General features: G+C 37.8%; 1 protein-coding gene across 4 annotated transcripts in view; it reads right to left on the reverse strand.

Annotated features, from left to right (window-relative positions):
• LOC149267621 (Small GTP-binding protein) overlaps nt 1–25,978 on the reverse strand; it is a 462,582-nt gene that overhangs the window by 405,882 nt on the left and 30,722 nt on the right. For all 4 annotated transcript variants that reach the window (XM_089433721.1, XM_089433718.1, XM_089433719.1 and 1 more), the window contains exon 2: nt 11,810–11,986. In XM_089433721.1, coding sequence (XP_089289847.1) covers nt 11,810–11,986 — 177 coding nt within the window. The remainder of the gene's footprint in view (nt 1–11,809; nt 11,987–25,978) is intronic.

Below are 25,978 nucleotides of genomic sequence, written 5' to 3' on the forward strand. Positions count from 1 at the left end.
TCAGTTTGTTGCAGTAGGGATTCCGGCTTAGGAATTTTCACAATTGCAAACACTAGGGACATATTCGGAAAATCACCAAAAGCAGTTCATTATATTAAAAATGGATGGAAGGAAGTATAAGTTGTTTGGGTTCCAAACCCCACCTACCGAAGTCATCTCTACTCAACGAATGAAAAAGCTTATTTGCAAGGGAGCCCCAGTATTTGTTGCACAATGTCAACAATTGGAGTTATTATCGATTGAAGAGATTCACCAACTGTCAGAAGTTTCATCCCTAATCTAGAAGTATGAAAAGGATTTTCAAGATCTGTCAATGAAATTGAACACTGAAAGGAAAATTGAACATATCATTGAGGTCAAACCAAATTCAACACTAGCAAATGTAAAGTCATATCATTACCCCTATCATCATAAAACAAAAATAGAACAACTAATTCGAGATCTGCGAAAGCATGGAATCAATACAAAGAGTAAAAGTCCATACGCGGCACCAGTGGTATTGGTCAAAAAGAAAGATGGATCTTTTCAGTTGTGTATAGATTACAGAGGATTAAACAAAATTACTATTAAACATAAATTTCTGATTCCATTCATTGATGAGATGTTAGATGAGCTCCATGGCGCAGAATAATTCTCAAAATTAGATTTGAGATTAGGTTACTATCAAATTCGAGTGAAATTAGAAGATGTCGAAAAGACATCATTCAGAACTCACGAAGGGCACTATGAGTTTAAGGTTATGCCATTTGGATTAACAAATGCGCCAGCCACCTTCCAAGCAACCATGAATGAACTTTTCCACCCATACTTGCGAAAGTTTATGTTAGTCTCTTTTGACGATATTCTCGTTTACAGTAAGACATGGAATGAGCACCTCAAGCATCTCAAGGAAGTGTTGTCCGTATTAGATAAGAATCAATTTTACACCATGCAATGACCCATTTCGATCTATAAGCAAAAGAGTATTAGTATGCATACGATGTATGCATATGATAGCTATATATTCACACATCGAATGCATTGCACTAGTATACTTATTTAATAATTATGAAAAATGTTTAAATGAATGAAAAGGGACTAAATACCTAAATTATTGAGAAAAGATATATTACCTAAAATCCGACACTCAAAATATACATATTAAATACTTCGTACATATAAGGTTGTTAAATAAAATTTACAATTCCGATCCTTCTAAAATAAATATTGATCATTATAGATTTTAAAGCTATAAGTAATTATTGTTAATATATATAGGTACATAAATATATATTTATAAGTTAAAGTTTCTAAATTAAAATAATAAACATTGTTAGATGATCCAAAAATACAAATTTTATCTTAGGTTATAAAATTAGAATAAAATAATTATTAATTTAAGATATTAAATTAATATTATTATTCTAAAATGTTTAAGTATTTAATGGAGACTTTTAGAATTAGCATATTGTTGTAACTAGATATGACTCTCCAAATGTGTCGTATCTTAGGCTCTATTATAGGAGATTAGTTAGCTAGTTGGTTTGAATAGCATTTATTGTAAATAGACACTTGTTATTTAATAAGTGATCCATAATTAGAGGTAGTTAGGACATGGAGCTTATAAATAGCTCATTGCAAGAGTGTTTGGTGGTTCGGGTGTAAGCTCTTGCAAATCAATTATGTAATTGTTTTTTCTGATTAATAAAATTACGTGTCTGAGGACACTTCTGCCATTATTGTGGTATCGGAGCTCCAGTAATGCTGCAGTGGATTTGAGGAGATTCCAACTCAACAAAGTCCTGGAAAACTCCATTCAGTTGGCCAACAAATCATTGGTATGGAAATTGTACAGTTTTGTTTAAAAGGAAAATAAATTTTATCATTGATTTTAGATTTTTTAAAATCTAAAATTCATTTTTTTTTATTATAAAAAATTTGCTTCTGCTCAGCCTTCACACTTAGTCACGCAGAGCCGATTGATCATCGAATAATTGCTATGGAGAAATTAATGACGGATTGATTAAAAATACATCGCTGATAGTTTGAATATCAATGTTTTCTTATAAAAAGTCGTATCAATTTCATAAGGCATGTATGTCCGGTTTGATACATCCTTGTCCTTCTGTTCCATTATTTTTCGCTTCTTTCTCTGCACCTCAAAGCATGTTTTGACAGGAGCATCATAAGATTCTTTCAATGGTTTGTACGTCAAAGCTTCCAGCTCCCTCTTGACTCTTTCCATCATATTCTGTTTTTCATTAATACTTCTGATATTGGTGCCGAGACTGCGAGAGCGTTGGCTAAACGAGGAGCACGGATTATAATTCCAGCCAGAAATGAAAAATTGGCCATGGATGTCAAAGCCCGGATACAAAGAGAGACCCCGGGAGCAGAAATCACTGTTCTGGAACTCAATTACTATAAATACGACTCCTGATGTAGTATCTACTCAGTCCCGCCTTCACTTGTCTTGAAGGAGTTCTGATTTGCTGTTGATCCTGCCTTTGGTTTCCATCCTCCGCTAGGGCAAAGGATCGATTCACAAGCACGCCTAACTGAATTGATCAAAGAAGATGCGGGACACAATCAAATATTTGATTGGAGCTGCAGGACCTAGCGGCTTTGGCTCTAAGTCAACTGCAGAGGATGTCTTTGCTCGTGAGCTTTTTGCCGTAACCATGTAGAAGACTTCCCATATTCATGATAAGGTTTGTTGTAATATTAGATGCACATTTTTATTGCAAGTGGGATATATGCAATGTGCATTCCTGAACAACAGCGACGGACGATGAATGAGCTTCCTAAGCAGCTTGTGTGGAGCTTCGAACCACGGCTAGAAGAAGAGTGCCAAAGTTCGACTAAAAATGTGGAGACGGGACAAGGTGTGGCCATCAAGGTGCTCAACAAAGAGCGAATATTGAAGGATAAGATGATGGAGCAGCGTTTCCAGCTTGCCAATTAGTGAAGCCAGCGTGAGCCAACTTGCCAACAAGAAGCCTGTCAGCTTGGATCATAAATATTTTTTTTGTAATATTAATGCATATTGTATTTTGGAGAGATCTAATGATTTGTAATTTTGGGAATTTATTGTTAGTGGAGAAATAAGGTGCAATAGAAATTTGTAATTTTTGGAGCAATAAGGAGTTTTTTTTGAAATTTTTCGAAGGAGATAAATGTAACTCAAAGTAATTTTACTTTGAGGGGGGGTAAATTTTTTTTTACCAGGTTGTGCAAAAGCACCATTGTAAAAAGTCAAATTTTGAAAGTTGCCCTGTAAAAATTTGAGAAATTGACTAGAGCCATGTGCAAAGCTCAGTCAATATTCTCCTGTTTCGACAACTATTCGAGGGTCAAGGCCAAGCCCCGATAGATCGTGTTTTTTGCGTGGTGTGTTGTGCTGACTATCTTGTACTTTCTGTTCTGCTTCTTGGTGTGTCTCTTCAACGCTAAAAATGTCTAAGTTGATTAACTTATTTTCTGATTCTGACAAACTTGAAGGCACCAAATCTTATAAAACGTGACATCGTCTTATTGAAAGCACACTCATTTACAATGAATTATGGCAAGGAATATGTGATGGAGGTGTTAAGCCGAATAAACCCACAGATGCAGATGCACTGGCAAAATGGGAAATCAAGAATGCTAAAGCCTTAGCTCTTATTAAATCGTCTGTGAATGATGAAATGTATGTTCATATAGAAAATGCCACAGATGCATGGACTGCCTTGAAAACTTTTAAAGAGCTCTTTGATACTCAGCCTGAATCAAAGAAGGTTGATCTACAGTTAAAATTGTTGCAACAAAAATTAACTGAAGATGGTGATATTCTTGAATATCTCTCCAAACTTAAGAATATTAAGCAGGAAATTATTAATGCTGGTTTTCCCGCAATTGATGATAGCTTTATGGTCACAATTGTAATTGTTGGGCTTCCTTCTTCCTATACACATTTTTTAGAGACTTTACAAGTAACTGGGAAATTAGAAAAACTAAAGTTTGATGAACTTTGTGAAATGTTAAGTCAACATGATAAAAATTTTGGGAAGAAGAAGAAAGTTGGTGAAGATTTTTTTCTCACAGAAGCCAGCACAAGTAAGTCTTCAGCAGATAGTTCTCGAGGAAGAGGCAGATGGAATCAGAATCAAGCAGCACATAATCGAGGTCGAAGCCCAAGCAGAGGCAACAATTTTAACAGAGGAGGAAGAAATAATTTTCAAGGTAGAGGAAACAACCAAGGAAGAGGCAATTTTCAAGGACAAGGATATAATAGTCAAGGTAGAGGACAATCTCAAAATAGAGGTCAAAGCAAAGGCAGAGGACAATCTTCAGGAAGAGGAAGATACTTAGGTCAAATTGTGTGTTGAAGATGCAACAAAGTTGGCCATTATGCTGAAGATTGTCGAACTTCACTTAATAAAATTCCCAAGTTTCAGCAGCATTCAGCACAATTTGCAAATGATCAAGATGAAGATAACTCAGAATATGTTTTTACTTCCTCACCAGCATCACAAATTTCATCTCATATTAGAAGTGACTATGAAGATGCCTGGATCTTGGATTCCGGGGCAACTCAGCACATGACTTGTCGACGTGATTTTTTCTGGAATTTTCAAGAATGCCAACTTAATTCAATTTTTCTTGCTGATGATACAAAACATACTCCTTATGGAAAAGGAGTAGTAAAAGTTTTTCTCCCTGACATTGGAGAAAAAATGATTTCCAATGTATGGTATGTACCCAGTTTCAAGAAAAATTTGCTCTCTTTAGTCACGATTCGACAAGCAGGACATCAGGTGATTATGGAAGATGGTTTAGTGAAGATTAATTCAGTGAAACAGAACTTGAAAACAGTTATGACAGGTTATGAAGATGGAAAACTGTTACGGATGAAAGGGACAGTTATTCCAAGGCATTCTGATTTTCCAGGGGCAGTGACTACAGGTATTTCACCTATCAGACTATGGCATGTAAGATATGGACATTTGAATTTTGAGAGTCTTTCTCAATTGCAGAAACAAGGAATGGTTAAAGGACTTCCCACATTCAAAAGGGAAAATGCAAAATGTGAAGCTTGCATTTATGGCAAACAAAATCGAGAAAGTTTTCCAACAAGTTCATGGTGTGCAAACAGGCGGCTACAACTAGTTCACAGTGAAGTTTGTGGTCCACTACAAACTTCATTTGGTGGTTGCAAATATTTCTTACTATTCATTGATGATTTCAGCAGAATGACTTGGGTTTACTTCTTGAAGAACAAGTCAGAAGCATTTGATAAGTTTAAAATTTTTCGCCAACTTGTTGAAAATGAAGTCAAAGAAAAGATAGGTACTCTCAGGACGGATAATGGGGGAGAATTCACTTCAAATGAATTCAAAACTTATTGCAATGAAAATGGCATAAGACGTCATCTCACTAATGTTTACACTCCACAGCAAAATGGAGTAGTCGAAAGAATGAATCGCACTTTGTTAGGAATGGTGAGATCCATGTTAACCTTCAAGAGGTTAAGTCCAACATATTGGGCGGAAGCAATTCATACAGCTGTCTACTTAAGAAACAGATCTCCAACTGCTTCTTTAGACGGAATCACACCTTATGAAGCTTGGTTTGGTTTCAAACCTCGAGTTAAACATCTTAGAGTTTTTGGGTCAGTATGTTATGCCTTAGTTCCGAAAGAAAAACGAACTAAGCTTGACTCAAGAAGTTTAAAATGCACAATGATAGGCTATTCTGATGAGAAGAAAGGATATCGTCTTTTGACCGATGGAAAATTCATTGTGAGCAGGGATGTCATTTTTGATGAAACAGAGAGTAAGAGTGCTGAAGGAATTGAAAATCTTCTTCACAAATTAGAAACTAAGGGAAGTAAAAGAAATGGAAAAATGCAAAGTCAACCAACTTCACCAAATTGGTATGAACTTGATTTTCCTTCCTCTGAAGATGAGTCATCCAGTCCATCTACATCAACAACTTCATCTGGGTCTTCTAGCAGTTCATCCGCATCTCCAAGCAGTAGCAGTTCTTCTGACAGTGATTCTCCACATTCTTCACCTGAACGATGAACATCAGTTTATATTAATCCTCTTTACAATGATGGGGACTTTACAGAAGCACAAACAAGTGAGCACCAACTTCCGAAATGGGCAGTTCAACTTTTGAAAGATGTAAAGCCTGATGAACAGAATAAAACTGGCACCAGAAGGGCACATAGAAGTGAAGGCAATTTTGCCTTGATAGCAAATGATTTTACTGAACCTTCCACATACAAAGAGGCAGTAAAACATAAAGAATGGCAACAAGCTATGGTTGAAAAATATCAAGCAGTACTTGATAACAACACTTGGAAACTTGTTGATTGTCCAGCAAATGTTAAACCCATAGGCTGTAAATGGGTTTACAGAATTAAGTATAATCAGAAGGGTGAACTTGACAAGTATAAAGCACGACTTGTCGCAAAAGGTTTTGCACAGCAGGAAGGCATTGATTATGAAGAAACTTTTGCTCCAACAGCTAAATGGAACACCATCCGATTAACACTTGCATTGGCCGCTCAAAAAGGATGGAAAGTTCATCAAATGGATGTGAAAAGTGCTTTTCTCAACAAGGATTTACAGGAGGAAGTGTATATGACCCAACCACCAGGTTTTGAAATGGAAGGACAAGAACATAAAGTCTGCAAATTGATCAAGGCTTTATATGGGTTAAAACAAGCTCCCCGAGCCTGGTATGCAAAGATGGATGATTACCTTAAGAAAGTTGGTTTTCAACGAAGTGAATCTGATGATACTTTGTATGTGCGACAACAGGGCAAATATCTGGTAATTCTTGTTATGTATGTCGATGATTTGATCATCACTGGCAATCATGATGATCATATTGCACAGGTCAAAAAGGAGTTACATGCAGGTTTTAAGATGACAGATTTGGGATTACTTCACTACTATCTTGGAGTTGAAGTCTTCCAACGTCCACATCAAATTTTCATTTCTCAGAGTAAGTATGCCGCAGAGATTCTTCAGCAATTTGGCATGCAAGATTGCAAGCCCGTTCTCACCCCCATGGAGCAAAACTTGAAACTTTCAAAATTTGAAGGGGGGGAAAAGATGGACAGTACAACTTACAGACAGTTGATTGGCAGCTTGATTTATTTGATAAATACTCATCCTGATCTATCTTATGCAGTCAGTATTCTTTCACGTTTTATGCAGGAACCACGAGACAGCCACTGGAATGAAGCCAAAAGAGTTCTTCGATATATCCAAGGAACAAAAGATTTTGGTCTTCTTTACACAAAGACTAAAAATTTTGTACTTGGTGGCTATTCTGATGCCGACTTTGCTGGGAGTATTGATGATCGAGCATCAACATCAGGTTATTTAATGAATATGGGGTCAGCAGCAGTATCTTGGAGTTGTAAAAAACAAGCTACAGTGGCCACTTCTTCAGCAGAAGCAGAGTACATTTCAGCATGGGAAGCAGCATGTGAAATTGTTTGGTTGCGCCGAATTTTGCAGGACTTGGGCATTTCTCAGGCAAAAGCTACATCATTGTTCATTGATAGCCAGTCAGCCATCAAACTTGCCAAGAACCCAGTTTTTCATTCAAAGACAAAGCATGTGGACACCAAGTATCATCATATCAGGTCTCTCATTGATATATAAATATATATAACTATTGATTATTTTATTATAATTAAATTTTATAAAATAAAAATAAAAATTATTAAAGTTTAAAACATGTCCTCACCTCCCTTTACACGTAAAGCTTATATCTACCAAATAAAATTTGATGAGGGTGGTGGAAGAAGGCAGTGACCGCCTAGGAAAGGTACTTATCCCAAGCACGTAGAGGAGGGAAGGGGTTTTTTTTTGGAAAAGAAAGACTGGAAGGAGAACGGGAGATCTGAATCAGAGTTGGAGATTCGATTATTCTTGAAGCTTTTGGGCACAGGGGACCAAATTACTCCAATTGGGAAGTATTTTGGAGCTGGGTACATAGCTTGTGTCCAATTTGGCTGGGAGGTTTCGATCATTTGGTAACTAGAGCAAAATTGGAGCGAGGATAACCCGGAATCTGGGATCGACATCAAACTCAGAAGAAAACATGTATTTACAGTTAATTGATAAGTTTTGTTCTTAAATTTCATTGTATGCAATGTTCGAAGTAAATTCTAAGTTTCTGAATTTAGAACCCTTACACGCCAAGTTATCAAAATGTACCTTTGGGCAAAATGAGGTTGAATACCTAGGACACGATCTATCCAGGGAAGAAGTCAAAGTGGACCCCAACAAAATCAAAGCGATCAAAGAATGGCCCAAACCCAAGAACGTATCAAAATTAAGAGGATTTCTAATTCTAACTGGGTATTACAAAAGGTTCATAAAAGACTATGCACATTTAACGGCACCCCTGACCAACTTGTTAAAAAGAACACTTTTCAATGGAATAACCAAGCAAACGAATGCTTCGAGAATCTAAAAGAAGTGATGTCAACCACATCGTTACTGGCAACTCCAGACTTCTCCAAATCATTCGTAGTCGAATGTGATGCTTCAGGGTTCGGAATTGGAGCCGTATTAATGCAAGACAACCACAGTATAGCATTCAAGAGCAGGAAACTTAACAAACGAGAAGGCTTGAAATCAACTTACCAAAAGGAGATGCTTGCCATCATACATGCTTTAACGAAATGGTGATAGTACCTGCTTGGAAGTAAGTTCTCAATCTGAACTGATCACAATAATCTTCAATTCTACTTCAACAGAAAACATTGTCAACAGAACAACAAAAGTGGATGGAGAAACTTTCAGCGTTTGACCTAAAAACACTGCACAAAAAGGGAAGAGAAAATGTTGTAGTTGATGCACTCTCACGTAAGGATGAAGACAACACAATATGTGCCACCTTGGTAGTTGTTCCTGAGTGGTTAGATGAAATACGAGCCGAGTATGCCAAGGATTCGGATTGCGGTTCTATGATTGAAAACATCAGTCAATATGCCAATTTTGAATGGAAAAATGACATACTATGGTACAAAGGTAGGATTTACCTAACCCCAACATCCAAATTTAGAATAAAAATTCTAAGGGAATCTCACAATTCTCCTGCAATTGGGCATGTCGAATTCTTCAAAACTTACTACAACATTCGTCAATCATTCTATTGGAAGGGTATGAGTAAGGAAGTCCAAAAATATGTTGCAAAATGTGATGTTTGTCAGAGGAATAAGAGTGAAAATATCCCAACCCCTAGTTTACTACACCCATTACATATTCCAAATCAAAAATGGGAGGAAATTTCGATGGACTTCATTGAAGCATCTGTCTGAGGGTAAGGACAAGATATTTGTCATAGTCGACAAACTCACTAAATATGCCCATTTCATGGCAATCAAAAAAACCGACACAACTAAGAAAATTGTGGATGTGTTCTGTAAAAACATTTACAAACTACATGGATTTCCCAAGGTCATTGTCAGTGATAGAGATGCAAAATTTAAAGGAAATTTTTGGAAGGATTTATGCCAACAAGCAGGAATATCTCTCAACGTGAGTTCGGCCTATCACCCTCGATAGATGGTCAAACTGAAGTCGTAAATAAATGTTTGGAAACATATCTTCGTTGTTTCATCACCGACAAACAAAACAAATGGACCCAGTGGCTACACCTAGCAGAATGGTGGTATAATACCACCTATCATACTTCAGCTAAGATGACGCCTTTCCAAGCCCTTTATGGCTATGAACCACCCAAGTGGAAGGATTTTGCACTACTCGATTCTAAAGTACAAGCAGTAAAAGACCACTTAGAAGAAAACCAAAGAATTATTAACTTGCTAAAAGAAAATCTAACAGTGGCACGTAATAGAATGAAACAAGCCGACCAGCATCGCACTGAAAGAGAGTTCGAGGAAGGAGATTGGGTCTTTGTTAGGCTTCAACCTTATAAGCAATTGCCATTAAAACAACAAGGGAAAAGTAAGCTATCACCTAAATATCATGGCCCATACCAAATAATCAAAAAAATAAGTAGTGTGGCTTATGGACTGAGGCTACCAGACAACTGTTGAATCTACAACACATTCCATGTATCAAGTCTCAAAAAGTACTGGAGGAAAATCAAATAGCTCATATAGAGATACCTGAGACTGATGAAGAAGGGAGAATCATTCATCTTAGAAACTAAAGGTATACTCGCTACTAGAGAGAAGGTATTACGGTTCAAGACTATTAAGGAATACCTCATCAAATGGAAGAAACTACTAGAGGAAGACTCATCATGGGAGACAGAGCATTTCCTTCAGCAACACCCAATGTTACCTATGCTTTAAGCACAAAGCATTTTTAAGGGACAGGCGATGTTATGAATTAAAAATTCATAACTAAATATATATTAAAGTGGCCAAGGGTCTGATATCAATATAGTTGCAATGACAAGTTGAGGGCCAAAGGCCGAGATCTGCCAACGTGGCTCTGATATCAATATAACGAACAAAGTTCGTATACTCAGAATAATGCTCTGATACCAAAGTAACGAACAAGGTTTGTATACGCAGCGGAGTAATTTTCAAAAGACTTGGAAGACGTAAACATCCATAATAGGATAGTAATTGTATATTAAATATTATATAAAAATTGATGAGATATGAGATGATTACAAATGAAAATGAGGGTCTGCTTATATACCCTAGGCAGGTAACCCTTCACTAATGGACATGTCCTTAGAACATGTCTCTTCAATACTAACTACTAGTTAGTTAATCATTAATTATGATTATTATTATTTACATTATTTTTTTTTATATAATTTTTATTCATAACAAGTTATGACAGCAGGTAGGGCACCTCCTTGAGGGTCATGACAACAGCCATGACAGCTATGAGGGCACACTAATTGATGATGGATTTCATCTGTAAATAGTGTATTAAATGTAGGAGTACTCTTACATATGGGGTGCACCACTTGGCTATGTTTACCCTGTTTGCAACAGCCTTTTCTGCTGGCCTGTAAAAAAGATAGTTGGGCGCATTTATGATTTATTACAGTTGTTAGTGAGAGTTTTGCCTGTGAATTGGTGTACAAGTTTGTGTGATGCCAAGCTACTGTGATACTTTATCTTCTAAGTAATAAACAGATTAGGCAATCACCATCAGAGCATGCCCTTGTAATCCAGAATATTTCAGATTGATGTGTGATGTATATGAGACCTTATCTAATGCCTCTAGCTTGCTGTCCTAAGTTCCTGATTCCAGATGTATGTAGATTTGACATTTTTGTCTACTGTTTTGAGCTCTCACAGAATGTTGTGTTTGTATATCTGAATTTATCTTACAGAAGTTTCAGTATATACAGATCTGAAGGTTTGATAAGGGGAAACTAAGTTTTCAGTTTCAGTGCCTGCAGGTTTTATTCTTTGAATGCTTACCTGATTTATGAGATGAATAACTGATAAAACATTCAAGAATCAACAGAAAACCATTTCCAGCACAATTTATTTTCATAATTTCTAAACATCCTTGAGAGATTTCATTGAAATGTTGGTGCAGACCTTCCATGCCATGAAGAGAATGTGACCACCTAAAGTGTGGCCTTACAATTGAGCCCCAAGTCTCACTAGTTCAAAATCAAAAGTGAGTGCATATAACTAGACCATACAGGAAAATGACATAACTTTAACATCCATGGGGAAAGCCTATAGGAATATGCTCATCTAAATAATCTTCACAAAACTACTTAACTAATCCTTGGAGAATTACAAACGGGAAGAGAAAAGAAAGATATGAAAATTGCATGGGCCAAGATGGTTTAATCCAAAAGGGTGACATACCTGCAATTTGATTGTGATTCCCCGCTCTCTTTCAAGATCCATGTTATCAAGAAATTGTTCTTTCATCTCCCTTTTCTCTACCGTGCCAGTAAATTCTAACAATTTATCTGCTAGAGTTGATTTTCCGTGGTCAATATGAGCAATTATACAAAAGTTCCTGATATTAGAGACTGACACCTGCAGTTTCAAGAATGAAAAATCAAATGAAATTCATTACTCAGGATGCATTTGCAATCTGATGCATCAATCACAGAACAACATTGTGATGTCGAGCATTTACATTATGCTATCAATTTGTCAACAACCAATCCACCAAAGTAAGTATGAAGGAAATAAATCAACTTGATCAAGTAGGGATGAAGATGTGATATGAAGAATATTACAAACAATTCGTCATTTATTATAAATACAAAACTTTAAGACTATTATGTAAACAGGAAAATCATAGTCTTAAAATCCCCAATTTTACATTATAATAATGCAATGTGATTGTCCTTGATGTTAAAACAAGATGATATCCAATATCTAAATAATAAATGAAGCACCAAGCCTTAGAAACCAGCAAAATAAACACAAAACGCATCTATTCAATATAGTAAAAACCTTTGCATGTTCAAGAAGTAATATGAGATTTGCCCCATACTGAAAAATAGGTAACAAGTAAAAATTATTGTTTTTTTTTTTCGAAAAATGCAGGTTACATCAATTTACTGCAAAAAAATGGACCATTTCAGCAGTAAAATTAGTATTTCTATGTTGCAGGTGTAAAAATCTCTGTTTTCCCACCCCGGTTTTCAGTTTCTCCTTATTTCTCCCATGTACTTAAATGCCCATTCCCATAACCATACATTTAACAGACTGAAAAAAATAAATATTGCTGAAAACACAAATTCTGGAAATTTTTCAGAATGCTGGAAATTGCAGAATTAAAAATCAACGATCAAAAACCGCCGTTAAAACACTGATATTTTTGGTCAACTTGACCCTGGAAAAACCCCCTACAACTCTTGGGGAAAACCAGTTTGAGAGCTCTTCTTTATTTCTGAAAATTGTCTTTTTACAGTGAGAATTATTCAGCAAAAAATCAGCAAGCAAATTTACAACTTCTCTCCTTTCCCGTGCCTCACAGCAATCTGGAAATTACAGCAAACAGGACAGCAATAAATGTTATACGGCCTCCGTTTTGTGTGCAGAAAAATCAGCAAACTGCTCCTCGGTTTTTGTGCAAAAATCTGTCTTTCACTATGTGCTGAATCAGCTGTACAAATCTGCTCAACTGCTGCCTTGGAATGTGTGCCAAGCTGCTGTCTCCTTCTCCTCCCTGCTCAGAAATCTCTCTTGCTCTCTTGCTCTCCTTCTCCCAATCTGCTCATGAAAGAATGAATGACCTTTTCCTCCTTTTCCTCCTTTAATATAACTCAAGTGACTTTTGGGTGATCCAAGTGACTTTTGGGTGATCTCTAAATCCAACGGCTGAAATAGATTTAGATCAATGGCTGAGATTAAATGCTCATTTAAATCTCACTTTCTATTTTTTTATTCACCCCACTTTAATAAAGACCCACTTAGTCATTTATTTTCAAAGTCACTTTTCCTTTCTAATTTTTCATTTACTTTATAAAAGTTACTTTAAAATTAGATTTAGTAACTTTATCACTTAAAGTCACTTTTAAATTAGATTTAACTTTATAAAATTATAAAGTCACTTTAGGAGAAAAATTAAATTCTTTTGGACACTTTTCCCTAGGCCAAAGATCAAGGCCTAAGGGAACCACCTGTCCTCCGGTACCAAATTTCAACACTCCCTCTTACCGAGGAAGGTGTTCCTCACCACACCCATCTTGTCTCTGAAGTAGACATGCTTGCCCCGTGGTAAGGCTTTGGTAAGGATATCTGCAACTTGCTCATCAGTGGAAATATACTCAAGCTTCACAGCTCCCTTCTGAACATAGTCTCTGATGAAATGATATCTGATCCCGATATGCTTTGACCTGTCATGAAATACTGGATTCTCCGTGAGTTTAATGCAACTCTGATTATCACAGTAAATCACTGAAGGTCTCAACGGCTGACCAAATAAGCCAAACAACATCTTGCGAAGCCAGATAGCCTCACAACTAGCTAAACTGGCTGCCATATACTCTGCTTCCGCTGAACTCAGTGCTACTGACTGCTGCTTCCGGCTGAACCATGACACTACTGCTGAACCCAACCCAAAACAACACCCTGAAGTGCTCTTCCTATCAGAAGCACAACCTGCCCAATCAGAATCAGTGTACCCTACCAATCTCACTCCATCTCCCTGCCTGTAGTCCAGACCATAATCCACTGTCCCCTGCAAGTACCGCAAAATGTGTTTTGCAGCCACCTAGTGAACCTTCCTAGGCTCACACATAAACTGACTCATCGTGTTGACTACAAAACAGATATCTGGTCTAGTGTTGACCAAATACATCAAGGAACCAATCAGCTGCCTGTACAATGTGGGATCCACCAACTCGGAATCCGAAGCATGAAGCTTCTTCCAGTTGGTGATCATCGGTGTCGACATGGGTCTACAATCCTCCATGTGGAATCTGCTAAGGATGTTCACAATATACTTCCCCTGCCCCAGGAAGAAATGCCCCTCCTCCTGCCACACCTCCAAACCCAAAAAGTAATGCATCAGACCGATGTCCTTCATCTCAAACTCCGCCGCAAGATCTCTCTTGCAGTGCTCTATGAGTCTCTCTGCACCTGTAATGATCAAGTCATCCACATACAGCACCAGAATGAGAGGCTCCTCACCAATCACAATAAAGTAAAGGTTCGGATCTGCCTCACTCTTTGTGAAACCCATCCCCTGCAAGTATGTATCTATCCTGGAGTACCAAGCTCTGGGAGCTTGCTTCAGGCCATAAAGGGCCTTCTTCAGTCTGCACACATGGGACTCCTTCCCATGCACCTCAAAGCCCTGTGGCTGCTCAATGTACATCTCCTCCTGTATGAAGCCATTGAGAAATGTGGTCTTCACATCCATCTGGTGGATCTTCCAACCCATCTATGCTGCTATCGATATAATGGAGCGGATCGAAGTATATCAAGCCACGAGAGCGAAGGTCTCCTCATAATCAACTCCCTCTACCTGGGAGAACCCTCTAGCCACAAACCTCGCTTTGAATTTCTCAATGCTGCCATCTGCAGCATGCTTTACCTTGTAAAGCCATCTGGAAGTAACCACGGATTTGCCCTCAGGCCTCGGCACCACCTCCCAAACATCATTCTTCATGATAGAAGAATACTCCTCCTGCATGGCCTCTCTCCAGACCTGCTGGCTAGCTGCCTCCTCATAGCTAGAAGGCTCAAAGTCAAGGATGCTGGTAACCATCGCCATATAGCTACAAAACCTCTCAGGTGGTCTACTCTCTCTGACCGGCCTCTTCAGCTCAGCAACATATGTGGCATCTCTCAAGGTGTCCTGAAGCCACTTGGGCTTCCTCTTCCCTAAGCGCACTTCTCCCACTGGAGAATGAAACTCCTCCTCATCATCATCATCAGTAGCCTGAACTCCTGACTGTCTGTCTGTTGTCCTCCTGCCTGCACCTGAACCTGTAGAAGCTGAGGTACCGTGTGAACTGTCCATCAGTGGACTCCCTAGTGAACTGCTCTGTGAACTGCTCTGCATGCTGCCCGGAGCACCACCCCTCTGGCTCGGCGAGCCACTGCTCACTGATGGACCTGACATCCTCATAGATGTACCTCCGGATCCTCCTGATCCCTGCCCACTGGATCCCTGCGACTGACTCAACTGCTGCTGAGGGTCTGGCTGATCCAGATACTCTAACTCCCGTGACCTCCTAAAGGCCCTGTCCTCCTCGAACTTCACATCCCGTCTGACAACAACTCTCCTCTGTGCAGGAATGTAAATCCGAAAGGCCTTTGAGGTCTCACCGTAGCCCACAAAGATACCCTTCTCTGCGGTGGGCTCTAGTTTGGTCCTCTTCTCCTTAGGTATATAGGAGTATGTAATGCATCCAAAGATATGAAGATGACCAATATCAGGCTTCTTCCCAGAGAAAGCCTCCTCCGGAGTCATGTGCCCCAAAGCACGATGCGGACTCCTGTTCTACAAGTAAACAGCTGTGTTGCAGGCCTCTGCCCACAAGAACAATGGCAACCCCTGATCATGTAACATGGCTTTGGCAGCCCCTATGATGGATCTGTTCTTCCTCTCTGCAACCCCGTTCTGCTGGGGGTTGTAAGGAACAGTGAACTCCCTCCTAATGCCTGCCTCCGCACAATAGTCAACAAACTCTCCAAGGGTGTACTCTCCTCCATTGTCCGACCTCAAGGACTTGATCTTTCGACCTGTCTGAGTCTCCACAAGAGCTCTGAACTCCTGAAACCGCTTGAAGACCTCACTCTTGGTCTTCAAAAAATAAATCCAGGTCCTCCTGGAGTGATCATCAATGAATAACACATAGTACTCATATCCACTCAAGGAAACATGAGACATCCGACCGCTCACATCGGAATGAATCAAATCAAGTATCCCCGTCGCTCTGCTGTCACTGCTGGGAAAAGGGGATTTGGCAAACTTGCCCATCGCACAACCTCTGCAAGTATCAAAGTGATCAGTACTGAAATCTGGCACACCTGTAGTGATCTCCCGCAATGTCCTCAAGGCTCCATGATACATATGTCCCATCCTGCGGTGCCAAATCTCACACAGCTCAGAACTGCTAGCTCTGCTGTCGGTACTACTGCTCAATGCCAAAAGGGGTTGGAATGCAAACTTGTACACCTTTGCATGGCGTACACCTATCACTCTAGCTGAATCAGCTGGAGTGCCCCTGGGATACATCAACACCTGTCCTCCCCTGAACAGTACCTCATATCCTCTGTCCTCCAAAGCTGAGACGGATATGAGGTTCTTCCTCATCCCTGGCACATAAAGAACCTCTGACACCTTCAAGGGAGGTTTGGACTCCCTCTGAAATGTCACTGTCGCCACCCCGACTGCTCTAACAACTCTGTCATCACCGAGTACTACCTCAATATCAGTGCCACTCTCTGAAAGCTCTGAGAAGTACTCACGGACTCCTGTCATATGACGTGAAGCCCCACTGTCCACATACCAAATACCTGAAGATGCTCCGCTAATCGAGGGAAAAGCATGCTCCCTCTGAACCTGTGTGGCAGGTGATCCTGCACTAGAGGACTCACACGTAGAGAACGCAAACTCCCGGTCAAAACGACCTGCAAAGTCCTCAATCTCTGCTGAAGTTGCCACGTCCTGGTTCTTCCCCTTCTTCTTCTTCTTCTCCGGACACACAACTGCATAGTGTCCCATCTTTTGACAATTCCAACACTTCACCTTGGAATAGTCCTTCTGTGTGTTCCCCTGTTTACCTTTGATTATAGTTGTGTCGCAGAACTGGGTGATTTATGAGGGTCTATGTCAAATGGGTTTTCTCCCTTGGGATGTAAAGTTGTAAAAGTCATGATGTAAAGTGTCTTGAGGGTTAAGAAATGTTTTAATCCCCTCATAAGTCCTAAGTCCTAGGTCCTAGGTAATTTTCCCAAAAGCTAAGTTCAAGGATCCATTTAAAAATAAATTAAATAAATAATAAATAAAATAAAAATAAATAAATAAAGTAAAAAAACCTAAAAAATAATAAAATAATAATATTTTGAGTAAATAAAAGCAGAATTTCAATTTTTTAATACATTAAAAATTCGACGGATGAGATTAAAAGATATCTTGATCCTCATCGACGATCGAGATCATTTTGACATGGATCACTTGAACTAGCTGTTGGGATCTTTTCCTTTAAATAGGGTGCTAGGTGTCATTTGAGATATAGAATCTGTGAGTCTTGTGCTGAAGAAGCTCTCTTGTAGTTCATTTTTTGTGCAATAAAGAAGACTTTGGGGTTAAAAATCTTGCTGGTGTTACTCTTTTGAAAATGCTGTAAGATTGTTTTATTTGTTCTGAATAATTTTATTTTCAGCCATTAATGATAGATTAATGAAGATTGATCTAGGCACAGGGATCTTGTATGATCTTTGAGGTTTGAATGATAGTTTAGATTCTGAAATATATTGGCAAGTATCTCCATTTGATCGGGGTTTCACTATTGTTTTCTCCTTCTATGTTGATGGTTGATATCGGGGTTTCACTATTGTTTTCTCCTTCTATGTTGATGATTGATTTTAAGTTGTGCAGGAAATCCTTTTTTCAGATTATCGGGCGTTAGGGAAGTTCTCGGCAGAACCAGCCAACTCCCGAATTGTGTTTTTCTGAAAGAGCCCAGGCAGTTCTTGATTCCGGGCTTATCATTCGAAATATTTTTTATGAATGCATGCAGGGTTTTCTGAAAAATTTTACATTTAAATTAAATTCTGACAATATTACTATCGATTACTGATAGATCTGGCTGTTTAAGAGCCAAAAGTTGTAAATTGCTCAGTTCATCTGGGGTTTCAAATTTTGTTTTATGCATATATTAGGGTTTTTCTTTTCTTTTGCACGTTACAGGTTGCTTCGGAGCAGAGAAATTTAGATATAATTTTCGTGGAGATTTTCATTGGTTTTTGGGCAATCTACTTGCTGTTGCTTGTTTTCTGCAAATAAATTCGATTTTTTTTATCTGCATTACGCTGCCCTCTACCCGTTGAATCTCTTGCAAACTTGCGTGAGGCTGCCGCTGCCAGAACTTCCATGGACCTCCATTAAACGCAAAAATCATTCAAGCAAAATCCGCGTGGGCGCGTTCTGGTGTATACCCCTCAGCGTGCTCCGTCCCTCGATCCTGCAATGTATACCCTTTCCCGTCGCTCCAGTAAGAATCCACGCGCCCGCATATCTGCGTTCTAATTCAGCGTAAGGACTGATGATTCAAAACAAGTACTTGGAAACTACGCTAGCTGTGTCTATAATCACGAAACCTAGACGCAGAACTAACAGGCGATGAAGTTTCTCTTATCCATAACCGTTCCAAAGATTTTAGCGCAGTTTTCTCTTCTTCTGCGTGGCTTTTCTTTCCCGTATTCTCGGATCGCCAGCTTCCCATGGTTTAAAAGGCGGGATTAGACATTATGTGATTCGAACGCATCTGCAGCATTTTCCGGGGTGGCTTTGATCAGTGAAACGTGTACATTCGTGTTCCATACGGGTTGTGGTTTGAACATTCGTGCATCCAGTTCTCCAAATTTTAGCCGTCCGGCAAACTTCTACAAATTTTTGCTGTCTACCTGCGTGAAACCGTTGAAATCTCCTCCGTCTGCAAGTCTCCAGCAGTCCACGCAGGCCAAGTGGGTCACGAGTCTAGCGTAAGAGAATTCCTGTGAATGAAACTTCCCTTTCGTTTTGATTTTCAGCGTAAATCAGTTAAGGTTTCATTTCCTTTTTCCTTTAGTCATTAGATTAATTCTTATTTTATTTTTTAAAGAATTAAAAGGTTTTCAAAATCAAAATCGTTTGTTTTAACTTAGGTTTTACCTCTTTAGTTTAAATTTAGTTTTTTTTTTGTTTAGTTTTAGTTATATTTTGATATTAGCTTTTAGTTTAGATTCAATATTAGAATAGACTTTTGATTTTAATGGTTTTGTTTTAGTCTAGGAATTAAAAAAAAAATTATTTAGCTTAGTTTGATAGGTTAAATTTTATTCATTTTCAAGCTTTAGATTTATTTTAAATAGTTTTAACTTCTTTTTTTAGATTTTATTAATTAAAAAACATAAAAGCATAAAAAATGATTTTTTTAGTTTAGATTTTAAATTTAAAAGTTTCCCTTTTTTTTTAGTTTCAAGTTTAAAATATATATATATATATATATTGTGGAAAAATTTTGCCAGATTTATATTTTAGCTCTGATATTTATCATGTTTTATCTTTTCTGCTAAGGCTAAAAGTTTTGATGTGGAATGAATGTTTATCATTTTATGCGAATCTGTACATGAATGATCATCTTGAGGATTTAGCTGCATCTGGTTAAAGATTCATAATTGCGTGGTTGTTTAAAGTATTTATCTTTCGAAATTTTTAGTCCCTGGATATCGTTATTGAAACTTTAATCATTATAAGAACTTTGTGGTTTTACTGGATATCTTGCATCGTTCAAGTTATTTGATGATAAATGATTGCTATACATGGTTTACATCTCTGCAACATCTAGTAAACAATCATTTAAACATCAAACCCACAAGGCACTGGTCTATTAATTCAGCAAAATCAATCTAGTGCTTGTTTCTTCGTGTCTCCCAACCCAACTGGTCCACAGTTGGTCTTCATCATCCCTTAGGGTCTACCCCCCTTAGCCGCGGGCGACAGGCTTAAACAGAGAGATCGGGGATCAAGGTGACAGCCCCCGGTCTGAGCATTGTCGCGACAATCTGTGCGACAACATTTTTTGGCGCCGTTGCCGGAGACAGAGTTTTTTCTGTCCTTGGTTTATTCGACATTCATCTTCTCTCATCTTTCTCATCTCACGTTTGAGTTGGCAGATTCAACATTTTTTGGCATCATTTGGATCTTTTCATTACATATCAACAACTTCTCTTCAGTTCATTTCTTGTTTGGGTGGCGACTCCATTTCTTTTATTTTTCCCAGGCAAGAAGCCTCTCTCATATCTGTTTGTTGGTTGCTTTTTGAATCTTAGAATCAGATTCATTGTTCAAGTGGCGACTCCACTTCTTTCATCTCTTAATTTTCTTGAGCAGAAATCTCTTTCTATCACCATTTGATCCCTAATTATTCATCATGGATTATTCATTTAAACCATGTCATTTTACTGATAATCTCCATGATTTTCCGAAAGAGGCCATTTCTAAATTATTTAAGTTCTCAGGTGGTGATTCGGTCGCTGTTAGACAACATTTAAATAGGTTTACTTGTGTAATGATCATATATTGTAGACTTCCTCAATATAATCATGAAGATGTCAAGATGCATCTATTTGTCCATTCTTTAAAGGGTGATGCTTTGAACTGGTTTAATAGTTTCCTGAAGATTCATTCATTTCTTTGCAAGACATTGTCGATGCTTTTAAAGATAGATATGGTGATCCAGATAGCTCGCCTTGTGCCCCTAAAATTGTGCAACAAAACGAAAGTAATCTTGTAAAAGGTCCAGCTGTCCAAGACAATTCTTCATATCAGAATGTGCCATCCACTTGTACCATTGCAGATCATAGTAGTGTTGACAATGGAAAGGAAGATCATAAGCAAATTATACAAGATCTATTGCTACTGGTAAGAAATATGGAGATAAATCAAACTAATTACGCTAATGATGTGAGAACTTTATGCACTCACCTGGAAAAGCGTAATAGGGAGATGGAGATCATGCAAAATCAACATAGTAAGGAAATTGAAGCCATGAAGATTAACCATGAACAGAAATCAGTTTTATGCAAAGCAAGATGTCAAGCTTAGAGGAAAATATGACAACCATGCAAGCAAATCATAAGAAAGATAAACTCTATGCAGCATTGCTTGATGACCATGGAAGAAGACCATGCCAGGGAAATCAGTGTTATAAATGTTGAACACTCTAGTCAGATACATGCCATTAAAATACAGTTTCAGAAATTTCAATAGCAGTCGGAAGATGAAGGAAACCAGGAAAAATCAATAGATCAAGAGCCTTCTCATCCGCTGCAACAAGCTCCATCTTACTATGAGGAGGTCATTGGTTTGATTGAAAGGTGGTTAACTGAAGGTGATCTAGATAGAATTAAAAATGATAAAGATCATATGCAGGATAAAGAAATACATGTCACGCATATCTTACATACTTCATCTGATAACTTTGAAGCAGAAAGTTCCATGTCATTAGTGATGCAGCCTGCCAGGGAGAAAAGACACAAGAGAAAGAAAACGAAAAGAAGATTTGATGCATCAGACGGCCGCGAGCAGCTTGATTTTCGAATAGGAAAAATCCTACCATATGCAGAATTGGACATGGCACATCCGACAAGCAACCGACAGATTTGCCTGAAAGCAGGCAAATGCTCAGTATACACTATATTGAACACATTTGATGCCATGGGGCATCCTTTGTATTGTATTTCTAACCATACTCCTTGTCATTTCAGCATTTTCATTTCTGTTTTAGGATTAGATTTGCTTTTGTAGATTAGTTAAAAAATGAAGAGCTTATATCTTTCCTGTGCTTAATGTTATATGATGATTTTTTGGATGGACGCTACTTATGTTTTGTTGTGTGTTGCATGGGTGCAGATTCTGGATTCTCACTTTCCTACAGTGCAGCAATGTGTCCCCAACTAGAGCCATATGTTGACCACCACCGGTCAACCGCCCATAGCAGTACACCCCCTTTTTCTTTGCAAAAAGGGTAGCGCTTGATCGACATGTCCATGCCATCCTTCAGTCATCGATAGCTTGATCAATTTATGTTGTAAACCCAGTCTGCATGTATAAATTGTAAATAATCTTAGCAGATATGAGTCATGTCTGTAAATTGCCTAGGTGGACCTAATTTTCTAAGACATAATCTACGTTCCGGAAGGTTTTTTGTCTCACCGATCCATGATCGGCAGAGTTTTCCTTCAGCCTAACCCCAAAGTCGGGATGGATTTTGTCATTAGAATCTTAGGAGTATCCTAGTGTGTTAATCTGCTAGATTATAGTTGTGTCGCAGAACTGGGTGATTTATGAGGGTCTATGTCAAATAGGTTTTCCCCTTTGGGATGTAAAGTTGTAAAAGTCATGATGTAAAGTGTCTTGAGGGTTAAGAAATGTTTTAATCCCCTCATAAGTCCTAAGTCCTAGGTCCTAAGTAATTTTCCCAAAAGCTAAGTTCAAGGATCCATTTAAAAATAAATTAAATAAATAATAAATAAAATAAAAATAAATAAATAAAGTAAAAAAACCTCACATGGATCACTTGAACTAATTTAAATAAATTTGAGATATAGAAATGAAGAAAATGCAACATGTAATCTGAATGATAAGAGAAATATAAAATTTGAAACTTCTAAGCTGTGAAATCCCAGAACCTCGACTTCCTGGGTTGTATTTTTCTGAAAGAGCCCAACCAGTTCTTGATTGCGAGCTTATCATTCGAAATATTTTTTATGAATGCATGCAGGGTTTTCTAAAGCATTTTACATTTAAATTAAATTCTGACAATATTACTACCAATTACTCATAGATCTGGCTGTTTAAGAGCCAAAAGTTGTAAATTGCTCAGTTGATCTGGGATTTCAAATTTTGTTTTATGAATATATTAGGGTTTTTCTTTTCTTTTGCAGGTTACAGGTTGCTTCGGAGTAGAGAAATTCAGATATAATTTTCGTGGAGATTTTCATTGGTTTCTGGGCAATCTACTTGCTGTTGCTTGTTTTCTTCAAATAAATTTGATTTTTTTTTATCTGCATTACGCTGCCCTCTACCCGTTGAATCTCTTGCAAACTTGCGTGAGGCTGCCGCTGCCAGAACTTCCGTGGACCTCCATTAAACGCAAAAATCATTCAAGCAAAATCCGCGTGGGTGCATTCTGGTGTATACCCCTCAGCGTGCTCCGTCCCTCAATCCTGCAACGTATACCCTTTCCCGTCGCTCCTGTAAGAATTCACGCACCAGCATATCTGCGTTCTAATTCAGCGTAAGGACTGATGATTCAAAACAAGTACCTGGAAACTATGCTAGCTGTGTCTATAATCACGAAACCCAGACGCGGAACTAACAGGCGATGAAGTTTCTCTTATCCATAACCGTTCCAAAGATTTTAGCGTAGTTTTCTCTTCTTCTGCGTGGCTTTTCTTTCCCGTATTCTCGGATCGCCAGCTTCCCATGGTTTAAATGGCAAGATTACACATTATGTGATTCGAACTCATCTGCAGCATTTTCCGGGGTGGCTTTGATCAGTGAAACGTGTACATTCGTGTTCCATACGGGTTGTGGTTTAAACATTCGTGCATCCAGTTCTCCAAATTTTAGCCGTCCGGCAAACTTCTACAAATTTTCGCTGTCTACCTGCGCGAAACCGTTGAAATCTCCTCCGTCTGCAAGTCTCCAGCAGTCCACGTAGGCCAAGTGTGTCATGAGTCCAGCGTAGGAGAATTCCTGTGAATGAAGCTTCCCTTTCGTTTTGATTTTCAACGTAAATCAGTTAAGGTTTCGTTTCCTTTTTCCTTTAGTCATTAGATTAATTCTTATTTTATTTTTTAAAGAATTAAAAGGTTTTCAAAATCAAAATCGTTTGTTTTAACTTAGGTTTTACCTCTTTAGTTTAAATTTAGTTTTTTTTTTGTTTAGTTTTAGTTATATTTTGATATTAGCTTTTAGTTTAGATTCAATATTAAAATAAACTTTTGATTTTAATGGTTTTGTTTTAGTCTAGGAATTAAATTTCTTTTTATTTAGCTTAGTTTGATAGGTTAAATTTTATTAATTTTCAAGCTTTAGATTTATTTTAAATAGTTTTAACTTTTTTTTTAGATTTTATTAATTAAAAAACATAAAAGCATAAAAAAGGATTTTTTTAGTTTAGATTTTAAATTTAAAAGTTTCCCTTTTATTTAGTTTCAAGTTTTAAAAAAAAAAAAATATATATATATATATATATATTGTGGAAAATTTTTGCCAGATTCAAATTTTAGCTCTGATATTTATCATGTTTTATCTTTTCTGCTAAGACTAAAATTTTTGATGTGGAATGAATGTTTATCATTTTATGCGAATCCGTACATGAATGATCATCTTGAGGATTTAGTTGCATCTGGTTAATGATTCATAATTGCGTGGTTGTTTAAAGTATTTATCTTTCGAAATTTTTAGTCCCTGGATATCGTTATTGAAACTTTAATCATTATAAGAACTTTGTGGTTTTACTAGATATCTTGCATCGTTCAAGTTATTTGATGATAAATGATTGCTATACATGGTTTATATCTCTGCAACATCTAGTAAACAATCGTTTAAACATCAAACCCACAAGGCACTGGTCTATTAATTCAGCAAAATCAATCTAGTGCTTGTTTCTTCGTGTCTCCAATCCAACTGGTCCACAGTTGGTCTTCATCATCCCTTAGGGTCTACCCCCCTTAGCCGCGGAAGACAGGCTTAAACGGAGAGATCGGGGATCAGGGTGACAGCCCCCGGTCTGAGCGTTGTCGCGACAATCTGTGCGACAACATTTTTTGGCGCCGTTGCCGGGGAAAGAGTTTTTTCTGTCCTTGGTTTATTCGACATTCATCCTCTCTCATCTTTCTCATCTCACGTTTGAGTTGGCAAATTCAACATTTTTTGGCATCATTTGGATCTTTTCATTACATATCAACAACTTCTCTTTAGTTCATTTCTTGTTTGGGTGGCGACTCCATTTCTTTTATTTTTCCCAGGCAAGAAGCCTCTCTCATATCTGTTTGTTGGTTTCTTTTTGGATCTTAGAATCAGATTCATTGTTCAAGTGGCGACTCCACTTCTTTCATCTCTGAATTTTCTTGAGCAGAAATCTCTTTCTATCATCCATTTGATCCCTTATTATTCATCATGGATTATTCATTTAAACCATGTCATTTTACTGATAATCTCCATGATTTTCCGAAAGAGGCCATTTCTAAATTATTTAAGTTCTCAGGTGGTGATTCGGTCGCTGTTAGACAACATTTAAATAGGTTTACTTGTGTAATGATCATATATTGTAGACTTCCTCAATATAATCATGAAGATGTCAAGATGCGTCTATTTGTCCATTCTTTAAAGGATGATGCTTTGAACTGGTTTAATAGTTTTCCTGAAGATCCATTCATTTCTTTGCAAGACATTGTCGATGCTTTTAAAGATAGATATGGTGATCCAAATAGCTCGCCTTGTGCCCCTAAAATTGTGCAACAAAATGAAAGTAATCTTGTAAAAGGTCCAGCTGTCCAAGACAATTCTTCATATCAGAATGTGCCATCCACTTGTACCATTGCAGATCATAGTAGTGTTGACAATGGAAAGGAAGATCATAAGCAAATTATACAAGATCTATTGCTACTGGTAAGAAATATGGAGATAAATCAAACTAATTACGCCAATGATGTGAGAACTTTATGCACTCACCTGGAAAAGCGTAATAGGGAGATGGAGATCATGCAAAATCAACATAGTAAGGAAATTGAAGCCATGAAGATTAATCATGACACAGAAATCAGTTTTATGCAAAGCAAGATGTC

The sequence above is a fragment of the Pinus tabuliformis genome, chromosome 6, assembly GCF_031772625.1.
Source record: "Pinus tabuliformis cultivar Carrire ecotype Pingquan chromosome 6, CPIR1, whole genome shotgun sequence".
NCBI classification, from domain to species: Eukaryota; Viridiplantae; Streptophyta; class Pinopsida; order Pinales; family Pinaceae; genus Pinus; species Pinus tabuliformis.